This window comes from Frankliniella occidentalis, unplaced genomic scaffold (genome assembly GCF_000697945.3).
Source record: "Frankliniella occidentalis isolate FOCC.00 unplaced genomic scaffold, Focc_3.1 Scaffold1071, whole genome shotgun sequence".
NCBI classification, from domain to species: Eukaryota; Metazoa; Arthropoda; class Insecta; order Thysanoptera; family Thripidae; genus Frankliniella; species Frankliniella occidentalis.
The window spans coordinates 1-12,156 of record NW_026268177.1 but is presented as its reverse complement, the minus strand read 5'-3'; the positions used below and the strand labels follow the sequence as shown (position 1 = coordinate 12,156).

At 46.9% G+C, this 12,156-nt stretch overlaps 4 protein-coding genes across 6 annotated transcripts; 3 read left to right on the top strand and 1 right to left on the bottom strand.

Annotated features, from left to right (window-relative positions):
- Nucleotides 1-6: 6 nt before the first annotated feature.
- LOC113205596 (protein-associating with the carboxyl-terminal domain of ezrin) lies at nt 7-3,396 on the top strand. 3 transcript variants are annotated; one of them, XM_026421274.2, is made up of 12 exons: nt 7-170; nt 361-668; nt 752-937; nt 1,023-1,114; nt 1,189-1,352; nt 1,440-1,632; nt 1,722-1,861; nt 1,943-2,127; nt 2,209-2,364; nt 2,485-2,563; nt 2,654-2,793; nt 2,873-3,396. In XM_026421274.2, exons 2-12 carry the CDS (start codon nt 489-491, stop codon nt 3,293-3,295), a joined length of 1,938 nt encoding a protein of 645 aa, XP_026277059.1. In that variant the 5' UTR covers nt 7-170; nt 361-488; the 3' UTR covers nt 3,296-3,396. The 3 variants fall into 3 exon arrangements, with proteins under 3 accessions (XP_026277059.1, XP_026277060.1, XP_052131822.1); XM_026421275.2 differs by having other exon boundaries at nt 38-275; XM_052275862.1 differs by lacking the exon at nt 7-170 and adding an exon at nt 227-250.
- On the bottom strand, nt 3,339-5,634 carry LOC113205598 (protoporphyrinogen oxidase). The gene is made up of 6 exons (XM_026421277.2): nt 5,217-5,634; nt 5,023-5,140; nt 4,624-4,950; nt 4,362-4,520; nt 4,085-4,248; nt 3,339-4,004 (listed from the first exon to the last, which is right to left on the bottom strand). The coding sequence occupies exons 1-6, from the start codon at nt 5,336-5,338 to the stop codon at nt 3,482-3,484; spliced, it is 1,413 nt and encodes a 470-aa protein (XP_026277062.1). The 5' UTR covers nt 5,339-5,634; the 3' UTR covers nt 3,339-3,481.
- Nucleotides 5,635-7,138: 1,504 nt separating this feature from the next.
- LOC113205586 (tenascin-like) lies at nt 7,139-10,450 on the top strand. Its single transcript, XM_026421260.2, has 8 exons — nt 7,139-7,353; nt 7,652-7,754; nt 8,367-8,567; nt 8,643-9,011; nt 9,100-9,306; nt 9,397-9,629; nt 9,703-9,934; nt 10,004-10,450. Exons 1-8 carry the CDS (start codon nt 7,169-7,171, stop codon nt 10,205-10,207), a joined length of 1,734 nt encoding a protein of 577 aa, XP_026277045.1. The 5' UTR covers nt 7,139-7,168; the 3' UTR covers nt 10,208-10,450.
- Nucleotides 10,357-10,975, top strand: LOC127751790 (uncharacterized). Its single transcript, XM_052275860.1, has 2 exons — nt 10,357-10,367; nt 10,714-10,975. Exons 1-2 carry the CDS (start codon nt 10,357-10,359, stop codon nt 10,916-10,918), a joined length of 216 nt encoding a protein of 71 aa, XP_052131820.1. The 3' UTR covers nt 10,919-10,975.
- The last annotated feature ends 1,181 nt before the right edge of the window (nt 10,976-12,156 follow it).

Below are 12,156 nucleotides of genomic sequence, written 5' to 3'. Positions count from 1 at the left end.
CTCAACCTCGCACAACCAGCCGCCTGTTTTGTTTACGGTGACGGTGTTCTTCCTTCTGCCACTGGGGTTTCTTCTGCTTATCGTGTTGATGCTTGTTTAGTGCTTGATTTGTTGCTTGCGTTTTATCAAACAATACAATCGCACCATTTGTGAGAAGTTTTAACCCTGAGGTACAAGAATTTTACCAAATACAATATTTTTCTTGGTCTTATTCATCGATCCCTGATCGTACTAAAGATGTCCCGAAGAGGTTATAAGATGTCAATCACTCAGACGTTTGTGGATTTCCATCTAAACCTGTCGGATTTACCGAACAAAATTAACGTAAATATTTCATGTCAACAATCTTTATTATTTCAGATTAAAAAAATATTGCTGACATCCAGTGAAAGTTGACAAGTAGTGATGACAGTGCAAACTCTCCTCTTTCGGTGATGTCTGTTTTGCAAGAATAACTTACAGTGAACTGTCTGTAAATTTTAATAGACATGGGCAATGAAGGAAGTATGTTACCAGGTTTGGATATAGATTCCAAACCTGTTGAGAACACAGAGGAATGGACTCTCCATTCTGCCACATCCTCTAGTAGTGCATCTCCAAACTTGTCAGTATTTTGTGGCCGTCAAACTAACCATGTGAATAATAATTCACTGGAGCATGCAATCAAAGTAAGTGCGGCCTCTGCAAATTTCTGTTTTCTGTGCAGTATAAAGTTATTGTGGTTAACCTTGATTTTGTTCCTCCTATATAGAATTTCAGAATATATCGTCACCCTAATATTTTAAAATATATTTCATCCTGGTCACATCAAGGGCAACTGTGCATGGCCACAGAAAGTGTGAGCCCTTTAACTACAGTTTTAGAAAATCAAACAGTATTTGAAATTTGTCTTGGTCTCCATGATATTTTAAAAGCAGTAATTTTTCTTCATGAGAAGGTCTGTACCTCTTTCTAGATTATAAAAACATTATGTTTATTCTGTGTTTAACTTATCTCTAGAATGGAAACCATCCACTTTTCAGGCATTTTGCTCTCATAATAATGTGTGTTGTGCCTCCATATATGTGACTTTTGATGGTTCCTGGAAGCTTGGAGGATTAGAATTCTTATCAAGGTGGAAGATCTTAAGATTATTTATGTTATGATGGTCATTACAAACACTCTCTCTAATTTCTTTTATTCCTCTAGATTTTCAGAGCTTACTCCTGACTATCTTCAAAAGGCAAGAGCAAGGCGCTATGAAAAAGCTGTGCCTCCAGAGGAAGATGCAGGAAAAGCTATAGACCCAAAAGCAATTGATTCATTTGCTTTTGGTATTTTAGTTGAAGATGTATTCTGTAGGATACCAGAGGGTATGTACAGGAGGTTTTAACAACCAATTTATGTGACTAATTATTCTTGCTATTTGTTGTTTTAATTTTACTTCAATTTTCCTCTAGATATTCAGATACCTGGCATCAAAGAATTCAGAGAAATAGCTAAAAAACAATTGCAAAGTTTAGAGCCTTCTTTAAGGCCCAAACTATCACAACTTTTAGTTCAACCAATTTTTAACCATAGATTTGTAGTGATTCATGATTTTTTATCTGAGCTTCCCCTTAAATCAGATGATGAAAAATCTTCATTTTTCAGGTTATTAATTTTATGTATTTATTTTTGTAGTGTTATCTGTGTTGTATTATTATTATTAACTTAAATATTAATCTAATCTAAAATCTCAGGGGCCTGGCTGATCAACTAAGAGAATTCCCAGAAATACTTTTAGCAAGCCAATTGAGTGCGTTACTTTTGAGTCGATTGGTTCTTCTTGACAAAACAGCTCAAGAGCATCTTCTCCCATTGGTTTTGCAGCCACAGAATGGTAAAGCATTTCATGCCTTGATACTTGAAAGATTCCTGTCACAATTTTAACCAAGTGCCATAATTTTTCATTTTCCCCCAGGTACTCACGTTGAGGGCAATCTTCCATTATTCAGTATGAATACTTTTCAACAGCACATTGTGCCGAGGCTTCTCCACATTTTTTCTGTGAGAGATGCTCAAGTGCGCTTATTACTATTGGAACATTTTGAGCATTACTGTTGTGCTTTCACTAAAGATCAGCTTCGTGTCAAAGTCTTGCCTGAGGTAATTATCAATTACCAAGTTACTCTCTTTAATTGCTAAAACATTGTGAAAATGCTTCATTATCATAATTTTAATCCACAGCTCTTGGTGGGAATCAAGGACACAAGTGACACTATTGTTGCCAGCACTCTGAGAGCTCTTGCCATACTCGTTCCTATTCTTGGTTCTACAACTGTAATTGGAGGAAAGAGAGCAAGACTTTTCACTGATGGACGACCAAATATTAGTGGAATTCTTGTGAGTATATGTCATGGTCCAACCCCCAACCCATATCTAATCTAACACTGAAAATAATTTTAAAACAATAAGTAGGCTTTTTGAAGATCAGGTTTGATGAGTGTTTTTCTTTACATTTAGCCAAAATCATCTACTATAACCACTTTAAAGGATGAGGAAAGGCCGCTTATCAAGGAGAAAACAACAATTAACAATATGGGTAGGTTTTATCGACTTTTTATGAGTCATTCCATCTCTTAGACATCTGCATTTCCCAACTTTGACCTTTTCAAATTTTGTTTTTCTGAAGCCCAAGAAGTTGCTTTGCCGTTGTCATTAATAGAATTGCCTGAAAGACCATCACCAGATGGAGGGGAAGACCTAGCACTGACAGCACAGCTTGATGAAGAAACAGACAATTGGTCTGATTGGGATGTTAATGAGTCACAGGTAGGATATTTTTTTTAGAACCAAAAACTAGTAATGAATTTGATTCATTTACATTAAAAAAAAAAAAAATTGTTAACAGGCGTCTACCGGCATAGATGAGTCAAATGAAATGACAGTGCATGGATCATTGGAGTCTGAAGTGAATCTTGCAGAGTCCATCAGTGCACCACTTTCTTTATCTCAAACTTCTGCTGTTATAACAGCTTCAAGAAACCGCCTTCCCGATTTAACATCTCTAGATATCAAAAATTCTATTGTTGCTCCTAGAAAGCAAAGTGTTCCAGAGGAGATAGACTTCTTCCAAGACATGGAACCAGTAATATCTAAACCAAAACTGTTACAGTTGGATAATTTAGAGAGTCAGGCAGATACAACCAATACCAATGCAAACCTTCGTTGCTTTGATGTGGACATCACTGCCAATGGATTAACAGATGGTGAAGCGTGGGGTGATAATGAAGATTGGGGTGACATAAGTGATACAGACGTATTGATCAGTTGAATTTGAATCAGTTCAATTGTAAAATTACAGTACACCATAAAGGTTGTTGTTATCATTCCGTTAAAATAATTTTAATAAAAATATAATTTGTTACAAAAACATTTCAGAACTTAATAATTTATTTAAGGACCTATCCCAGATTGTGGGTATGTTTGTAAAACAAGGAATATTTTTTTCTTTAAAATATTAACAGTTTGCTGCTGCTCGCTTTGCAGAGAAGATAACATCATTTACACCCACTCCATCATATGAGCTACCTGCTAATAAGAGAGGTAGCTTGTGCTTCAATATATATTCACGAATCTTCTGTACTCTGTCATGATGCCCCACCACATATTGTGGTATACAATCTTTTAAAATTGAAACCTGAGAATCACATGGGTCATCAGAAATTTTCAGAATGGAACGAATTTCTGAGATAGCAGTTTTCAAAATGCTATCTTTAGTAGGAGAATTTCCAAGTCTTGAACCAAACCAATGACCTCCCATCATCACGGTTAACACACTGAATCCATCTTGTGGAAATGAGCAAGTGTCAAAAATAACTCCAAGAATTGGTCTCTCTTCAGAAGGAGGGACAAGGAACCCAAAGGCATTATGATTTAGAACATTTCCTTTATATGCTATATTAACAACAGCAACCGTAACAGATGATATCTTGCCCAGCTCCTCAGTAAGGAAGGGATGCTGCACTAGAAGAGGAGCAAGTCTGCAAAGCAAAATCAATAAGATCTAAAGTCTGAGATTTAACATGTTTTCAAAAAAAAATTATCAGAGAACAGATTATACCTTTCAGCTGGTATTGTGCTTATTACATTTTTAGCTTGTACATTTTTATCTCCTATGGTTAAAACAGCCCCGTCTCCATTGAAAACAATTTGAGTGCAATTAGCATTCAGCTCAACTTTAGCTCCTTGGGACTGGACAGTTTTCAAGAGAGTTTGTGGTAACACCTGGATGAAGAGTCAACAGATAAATGTTCAAAGCCATTCCAAACCTTAAAATCATCCTACCCATGATGATTTTTTTTCTTTTGCCTTTGGTCAAATACATTGTAAGATCTTACCTCTAAACCACCTTCCAAGGACCAAACACTCCAACGTTCTTGTTTTGCTCTGTGCGCTAAAGAGTCAGAGGCAAGTTGTGCTTTATCAGCCCTGCTCCAGATCCTCTTTCGGTTTTGCCATGCAGTGGCTAGTAAACCTTTAGTAATTGATCCATGTACCTAAAAATATTAATACAGAGACTGTAGATGAATTTTACATTAACAACGGTTATTTCAACAGCAGGTTGAAGGAATTTTGTTTTTATATTATTATTATTCTTACTTGTTCAAACTCAAAAAGGCTCTTTGCCAGGAACTTTACTGATATTTCTTTAGCATTACCAGCACATATGCCACAGATCATGGGGCTTATAGCGTATTCGGCAAGGTCGCGTCCAAGCCTCCTTTCAACAAAACTGTAGATGCTTTCATCATCTAGCACTTTTTTCTTTGCTCTCATGTCATGAAATAAAGCAGCAACAAGGGGTTTGGAAAATGGTGGTCTACGTATAAAAAGGTCTCGCAGCGAAGAGGGCAAAGTGTGTAACTTGCCATTAACAAATATCATCCGGTTTTTCGCAGTTGGATGACTAACGGGAATCCCCCTCACCTGGAACATAACAGGATGCACTGAACATGAATGGTATCAGATGATGATATGAGATAAAATAAAAATGCATACCAGATTTGCAATATTTAGCTCTTCGACAAGTTGTAAAGTATTTAAGCCTGCCTCAAACCGTGGCCTAATAGTCCTTGGACCTTGTTCAAACAAAATGCCATTTTTTTGTCTTGAAGTCCTACACGGAATTGATTTAAAGTTGAATAACTCAGAGTCATGAAGTTCCAATTAATAAATACAAAACAAATTCTCACCAGATCCATCCCCCAACTCTGTTACTTCCTTCGTACACAAGTACTTTAGATTTGGATCCCAATTTCTGTAGGTAGTAAGCAGCACTTAGACCGCTAATTCCGCCACCCAAAACGGCTTGCATTATGGATCAGATAACTAAACTACCTTAAATAAAGTGCGGTACGCGGTTTGTTTACTTTCACTTCTAACCTAAAGAAGGGCCGCTTTGGCACAAAACGGAGTCGTAATTAAATAGCAAAGATAATATGCAGACTGCACACAATCACAAAATAGCTTAATAAAATGGTTGGTACAAGGTCACTCAAGAATCAAGAAGGTTTTCTTTGAAGAAGAGTTAAATTTCTGTTGTGCTGTTTGACACTATGGACCTCTCAAGCTGTCTGCTGTGCTGTGTCACGTCACGCTAGAGCCCGCGCGAGGCTACGCTACGCTTTCTCAGATATCCGAGAGATGGCGCCAGTTGTGTGTTAGGGAAGGACCCACAAAAGAAGGGCCCATAACTCCAGCCTACTCGTTACTTAGTGTACTCCAGATAATGCGCGTCATTATGCGCACTAAATGCTGTGATGCGCATTTAATGCGTCACCAAGGTGTCACATTTTATGTGCATTGAAACGTATTTATTGGCGCTACTGGCGGATACGCAACACGATCTGCGCAATGCATCTATAAGTATATCAGCTATTTTCAGTTTGGCCACGCTCCCGAGAGCGTGAGCGCAAGAGCGTGGATTTAGGGCGAGTGGGGAAGCGAGAGGGGCAGAGGGAGAGCGCGACAGTACGAGAGCGTGGAGTCGGATGCCTTTTGCCTTTTCGGCCGCATTTCCCTCCAGCTCCCTGCCCCTCCCCCCGCGCCCTACTCTACGCTCTCTGTGTTTTCGCTCGGCAAGGCCTGTTTAAAAATAAATAAATATACCTATGCTGTAACATATATGTGATTGATTTCCGACCCGGTTTGTAACAAATACTGGTCGTTCGCAACATTTTCTGAAAACTGTATTTTATTCCTGAGTCGGGGGAGTGGGAATGGAATGGGGGCTTTATATTCTGGTAGTCTTCATCGCCTGCTGCGTAGCTTTCAGCTCAAGGCTTCGGTATCACGCAGTATCTCCACAAGTCAGTCCCCGCCCGCCCACTGGTAGACCGATGGAGCCTGAGCCTGAGTGGTGTAAAAGTCAAGGCAGATATCCAGTTAGCGTTTTTTTCTGGGAGTTCGGGCGTTGGGCGTTCGTGTGAAGCGTTGGGCGTTCTTGAAAAGTTCTTGAACAGCGTTCAGGATTTTTTGATGAGTGTTGCCGCGAGAGGTGCCCTGATGAGAGATAAGATGCGATGTGAGAGAAATGTGAGATTTGAAATCTCTCCTATCCAAATCGTTCTGGTGTGATGCCTCTCGGCACATCGCTGTAGTTGGGACCAAACTAAATGGTTTGGCCAACAGATGAATTTTTATTCCCTTAGGAAAAATTAATTTAGATGGTTAGAATTAACCTGCAGTCTCTTGAATTAGCAGGGTGCCTATGGGATGGCCGATCAATCAGCAGAACGGCCCGGACATGGCGAAATGTGCCTGAAAAGACGTCAGACGACCGCAGAGTCCAAATTTCCGGATGTCGAACAGATTTGTGTTCAAAAAGTTATTCATGCCCACTCAAATGCACTTGGAGTGAGGTTCAGATTGCGTCAAAATTGTCTCGTGGCACAAGTAGTGCGGCCGGTAGAGCTTCCCTATTCCTCAGCCTCCGGAGGAAGACACCGGCGACCACCTGCCGTGATACCGTCATCGGGGTGCGGCCAGACTCCTCACACAGCCTCCGTGTCCCTGACCCGTGACCCCGCGGCCTCCAGGGCCCGAGTGTGGGCGACCCGGTAACCAACCCCCCTCCCCCCTCCCTCCCGCGCCACCGCGGGCGATAGCGACGCCGCCGATCGCGGTCGAGGCAGTTCCGTCCGCGATGTCTTGGTGTTCGCGAGTCCTTTTCCGGGGGAGCCCCCTCCTGCTGACGGGGCTGGTCGCGCTCGTGGTGGCCGGGGTGGCCGGCGCACCCCCCGACGGCATCTACCCGACACTGCCGCCGCCCATCGGGGTGCCCGTGCGCAACCCAAAGCTCCCCGCGGGCATCTGCGTCGTCTACGAGCGGTAAGCGAGCAACGAGCCCGCCCTCGTTGTGAGTGAGTAGCGGCCTGCTCCCACCTCCAGGGTGCACCTAGAAAAATAGTGTCTTGTCTTGATTCAAGTGCACGCTGACACAAGATGAAATTCACCATTGAAACAAGGCAATATTGTCTTTGGAAGAAGATTTTTCTCATATTCGAAAGAAAATTTCACTTTGTTTCAAGAGAAAATTTGATCTTGTGTCAGCGTGCACTTGAAACAAGGACAAATTTACTAGAAACAAGACACGACTTTTCTGGGTGTAATATTCGCGGACCCACAGGAACCCTAACGTGACGACCGCCCTCAACGGAACTGCGACCAAGGTGGCGAACCTCACCGGCGCTCCCTCTGCGTCGCTGTTATTGGCCAAGGGCGACAACAAGGTAGGTAGACGAGTCTGTACGCCAACGATAGCGCCCGCAACGCTCCGGGTAGGGCAACCCGCCGAGCAGCTCTGTCGAGCCGACATCCAGAAAGCACGTCCGTCATTCGCCGTCAGGAAACTGCTACGCTCAGCCCATGCAAGCTCTCGTAGCGCCTGAGCGGTAGGCAACATCTTGACTTCAGTGCACGCCTGCACCGCGGGATGGCCTATCCCGAGTCTCGCAGGCGCCGAGCTCCCGTAATTTGCCGAATGGTTCTGATGAAAACGGACGCACTTTCTGGACGATCCCCTACCCTGATGAGCACCTCTAAGCAGGAGCTCGGGCAGGAGCGTAATCCCCTCGCGTCGCACCGGGAAACCTTAATTGGGTGTGGGGAAAAGTGGGGGAAGGTACACCTTCAGGTACTCGAGTGTACGGGGGGCGTCACAAGTTAGAGTATGGCTCACAACAACTTTTGGTTCACGCGATTTTTTACGGTCGCCTGTTCAATGTGCCCAATAACAGCCGCGATACGTCGACTCAAGTGAGTAGTACGCTCTAGTGTAATCCCACGGTAAAAGGAAAATGTACTGTTTACGCATACTTACCCATTGCTCTTGTGGGACCCAGACGCTGGACCTGGTTGAGGTGCGGCGGTGCTGCGAGGGCTACGAGAAGACGCGCTACGGCCGCTGCGAGCCGCTGTGCCCCAAGGGCTGCCCCACCGGCAGCAACTGCACGGCGCCGGGGCTGTGCAGCTGCCTGGGCGACAAGGTGCACGACCTGGCGGGCAACTGCGTCGATACCTGCCCGCACAGCTGTCTCAACGGGGTGCGTATGTGCTGAGCATGCGGCGGAACCTTTTGCACCTGCAGGTGCCCCTAACACCGACGGACCCACCCGCAGGTGTGCGCGGGCGGAGGCAAGGGGACGTGCAAGTGCGACGAGGGCTTCCGCGCGACGGAGGACGGCCGCCTGTGCGCCCCGCACTGCGATGGCTGCGTGGGCGGCAACTGCACGGCGCCCGGCGTGTGCCAGTGCAGCCCGGGCTTCGTCAAGGACGTGTACGGGCGGTGCGTGCCGTCCTGCAAGGGCGGCTGCCTCAACGCGGACTGCACGGGGCCGGACCAGTGCACCTGCCACGTGGGCCACGCGCGCTCCAGGACGCGGCCCAACGTGTGCGAGTCGCAGTGCCCCGACGGCTGCGTCAACGCCAAGTGCACCGCCCCGGGCGTCTGCACCTGCCTGCCCGGATACAGCCCGTCCGGTAACTTGGTACGTGCCCGCCGCCGGCCTTTCCACTAGCGGCGACAGCTACAGCTCTCGTTGTAACTGCGCTCCGCGCCCTCTCTCCCACACGCAGACCGTGAGCAAGCGCCGCTGTGAGCCGCGCTGCACGCCCGGCTGCGTCGGCGGGGAGTGCGTCGCGCCCGACACGTGCGTCTGCAAGAAGGGCTTCACCCTCGTCAAGGGGACCTGCGTGGCGCACTGCGACCCGCCCTGCGTCAACGGGGACTGTCTGCAGGCAGGCCGCTGCACCTGCCACTCGGGCTACGTCAAGGACCCGCAGGTAGGACCGAGGCGCCGGCCAAACACTCTTGCTCCCTAGACCCTGCTCCCCTTTGAGGCTCTACCAGCTGTTGTCTGACGCCCAACACAGGACCCCGCGGGCGCGCGCTGCAACCCATTCTGCCCGAACGGCTGCGGCAAGGCAGGCCACTGCGTGGCGCCGGCCCAGTGCGCCTGCGAGAGCGGCTGGGCGCCGGAGGGCGGCAAGGGCGTGTGCAGAGGCGTGTGCACCGAGAGCTGCGTCAACGGCGCCTGCGTGGGGCCGAACAAGTGCGACTGCAACCCGGGCTATCGCAAGGACCCCTCCATCCTGGCGGGTAACGTGTAAGTAGCCGTGGAGGAGGACCATCTGTTTCTGGCGTCGAAGACCTCCTGGCCTATGGTCCTTCCCTCGCAGGTGCATCCCGGAGTGTCCCGAGGGCTGCATCAACGGCGACTGCCTGTCCCCCGGGCAGTGCACCTGCAAGTTCGGATTCCACCTCGACCCCAACGATCCCCGAAGCCGAACTTGCGTCTCGGACTGCCTGGACGGCTGCCCCAACGGCGTCTGCCGCGGCCCCAACGACTGCGTCTGCAACGACGGCTTCACCAAGTCCCCGATGGGCCGTTGCGAGGCCAGCTGCAAATCGGTAGGAAAATGGATGCAACCGAAATTCATTCGTTTTAAAGCCGTTGGCTCACATTTTTCAACCCTACAGGGCTGTTTCAACGCCGACTGCACGGGGCCGGACACGTGCACCTGCCGCGCGGGCTACCAGAAGGGCTCGGGCCCCGCCAACGTGTGCGTGCCCAAGTGCGCGGCCGGCTGCGAGAACGGCGTGTGCTCCGGCCCGGACTTGTGCATCTGCAAGGCGGGCTTCAAGAAGGACAAGGCCAACAAGGGCAAGTGCGTCCCCTTGTGAAGAGCTCTCCAGTGAATCGAGGAGGGTGTGAAATAAAACCGGCCGCTTCAATAACACAGTTACTTTATATTTTTGCCTTAGAGTGTACAGGATTTTGTAAATTACGAATTAGTTTTTTCTTTAAACAGAGGTATGTCACAAGCCTCACAATGCTGAGAAGGTGAGATCCTTGGTTATACTGAGTTAGAGATGAAACTTGTTTCATCAAAATATCACTAAATAAATACTCCAGAGTAAAAGTCACAGATTGACTAGTTAGCAGCAAACAAAACATATCAGTGACAATATTTCAATTCAAATTAGTATAAAGTCATATAATCAATTTTTTTACATGTACTAACATTTCAATAAACACCAGAAGTCTTCGGCTCTGGGCGTGGGTTCGACACTGCCCAGGGGGGCGGGGTGTGGTCACGCATTTTGAGGCTGTTGCAAGGACGGACACATTTTCCACTTTCTGTTCAAAATGCAGGGCTGCCTGGAGTATTAAAAAAACAAAAAAAAAGAGGGATTGCAGATGATGCTTGGAATGGGAAGAAAGAAAAGGCAGTTGGTAGCGCAGATATCGAAGAAGAAGAAGAAGAAGAAGAAGAAGAAGAAGAAGAAGAAGAAGAAGAAGAAGAAGAAGAAGAAGAAGAAGAAGAAGAAGAAGAAGAAGAAGAAAAGAACGTCGGCCACGTGCTCCGTCGTGCTACTTCGTCACTCTGGTAGTGCCTTCCGTTGGGTTCCTCTGCTTCTCTCCTGCTCGCTGCTCCAGTTTGTTTTTGTTGTTGTCATGGCCATGGCTAAGAGTATTGCGGATGAGTCGGGCTCATCTTTGGACCGAAGTGGGTGAGTACACGTCCCTACTTGTGGCCACAAAATTGTGGCCACAAACCCAGCGGCCAGAGTCAGCTTAATCCGACCCGACTATAGAACGCCCTTTTTCGGGTAATATGAAATCCAAAGCCTTCAGGGTGTAACCAGAAGGTGAGGACATGCTCTGCACATAGTCCGTAACGAGCCGAAAGACCCCGGATGCGCAAAAACTAACGCAATGGGGCCCAGGGGGCCCCAAACAGATTTGAAAGGATTGCCTACCCTCCAGGCACTCTCAGCCACAACTGGGCCCTCAGCCACAACTCGTCCCAAGGTCACCCACTCACTGGGTAGCGCCGCCGCGGGCGTACGGCGAGTCTGTTCGGCGGGCCCGCCTACCCTCCAGGCGCCCTCAGCCACAACTGGGCCCTCAGCCACAACTGGGCCCTCAGCCACAACTCACCCGAAGGTCACCCACACATTACAAACAAGTCGGGGGCGCACGGCTAGATACGTTCATTTTCGCAAAAGTATTTAAATGCCGAGTGGGCGGGGTCCTATCTCGTTCCCTGTCCAAAAATAGGCAAAATAATATTTTTTTCAGATTTTTTGGACACAAGTAAAAGGTCGCGCCGGCCCGTCAAAGTTAACATGCAAGTCTTATGGGACAAACGGCTAAAAAGTGTTTTTCGCCTTTTTCTCTTTTAGTTTCAATTTTTCTTGAAGTCTGTTTGGAGAAATGGAATCTACGAGTAAAAACACGTCCGGTGACATACGGTACGGCATATTCGTCCCAATTCTTTTCGTGCTGTGCTACACCGAAAGAGTCTAAAAAGGCTAAAATTTCCTTTATTTTAGAAAAAGAATATTTTTATTTTGAGTGCAACAACTCCGAGCGGCACATCACCGGGCTTTGGCTTTCATATTACCCGAAAAAGGGCGTTCTATAGTCGGGTCGAATAAGGCTGACTCTGGCCGCCGGGTTTGTGGCCACAATTTTGTGGCCACAAGTAGGGCGCTAGCTCACCGCCCATTGCAGGGTCTATTCAGATTTACTAGAGTAATGTACAGGCGAAATCGGGGCGCTGTGGCTAAAATAGAACTGTTGTAAAAATTTGTGTCACGGAGTGGCGGAAAGGGGGCTATTCTAG

What these genes read in the sequence shown, in the direction of transcription:
- LOC113205596 (XM_026421274.2), top strand. Translation starts at nt 489, where the DNA reads ATGGGCAATGAAGGAAGTATGTTACCAGGTTTGGATATAGATTCCAAA. An exon ending in CACTGGAGCATGCAATCAAA is followed by an intron (nt 669 to 751) that starts GTAAGTGCGGCC and finishes CCTCCTATATAG; the next exon opens with AATTTCAGAATATATCGTCA. An exon ending in AACAACAATTAACAATATGG is followed by an intron (nt 2,564 to 2,653) that starts GTAGGTTTTATC and finishes GTTTTTCTGAAG; the next exon opens with CCCAAGAAGTTGCTTTGCCG.
- LOC113205598 (XM_026421277.2), bottom strand. Translation starts at nt 5,338, where the DNA reads ATGCAAGCCGTTTTGGGTGGCGGAATTAGCGGTCTAAGTGCTGCTTAC. An exon ending in GCCTTTTTGAGTTTGAACAA is followed by an intron (nt 4,521 to 4,623) that starts GTAAGAATAATA and finishes TAATATTTTTAG; the next exon opens with GTACATGGATCAATTACTAA. An exon ending in CCTTGGAAGGTGGTTTAGAG is followed by an intron (nt 4,249 to 4,361) that starts GTAAGATCTTAC and finishes CTCTTCATCCAG; the next exon opens with GTGTTACCACAAACTCTCTT.
- LOC113205586 (XM_026421260.2), top strand. Translation starts at nt 7,169, where the DNA reads ATGTCTTGGTGTTCGCGAGTCCTTTTCCGGGGGAGCCCCCTCCTGCTG. An exon ending in TGGCCAAGGGCGACAACAAG is followed by an intron (nt 7,755 to 8,366) that starts GTAGGTAGACGA and finishes TGTGGGACCCAG; the next exon opens with ACGCTGGACCTGGTTGAGGT. An exon ending in GCTACGTCAAGGACCCGCAG is followed by an intron (nt 9,307 to 9,396) that starts GTAGGACCGAGG and finishes CGCCCAACACAG; the next exon opens with GACCCCGCGGGCGCGCGCTG.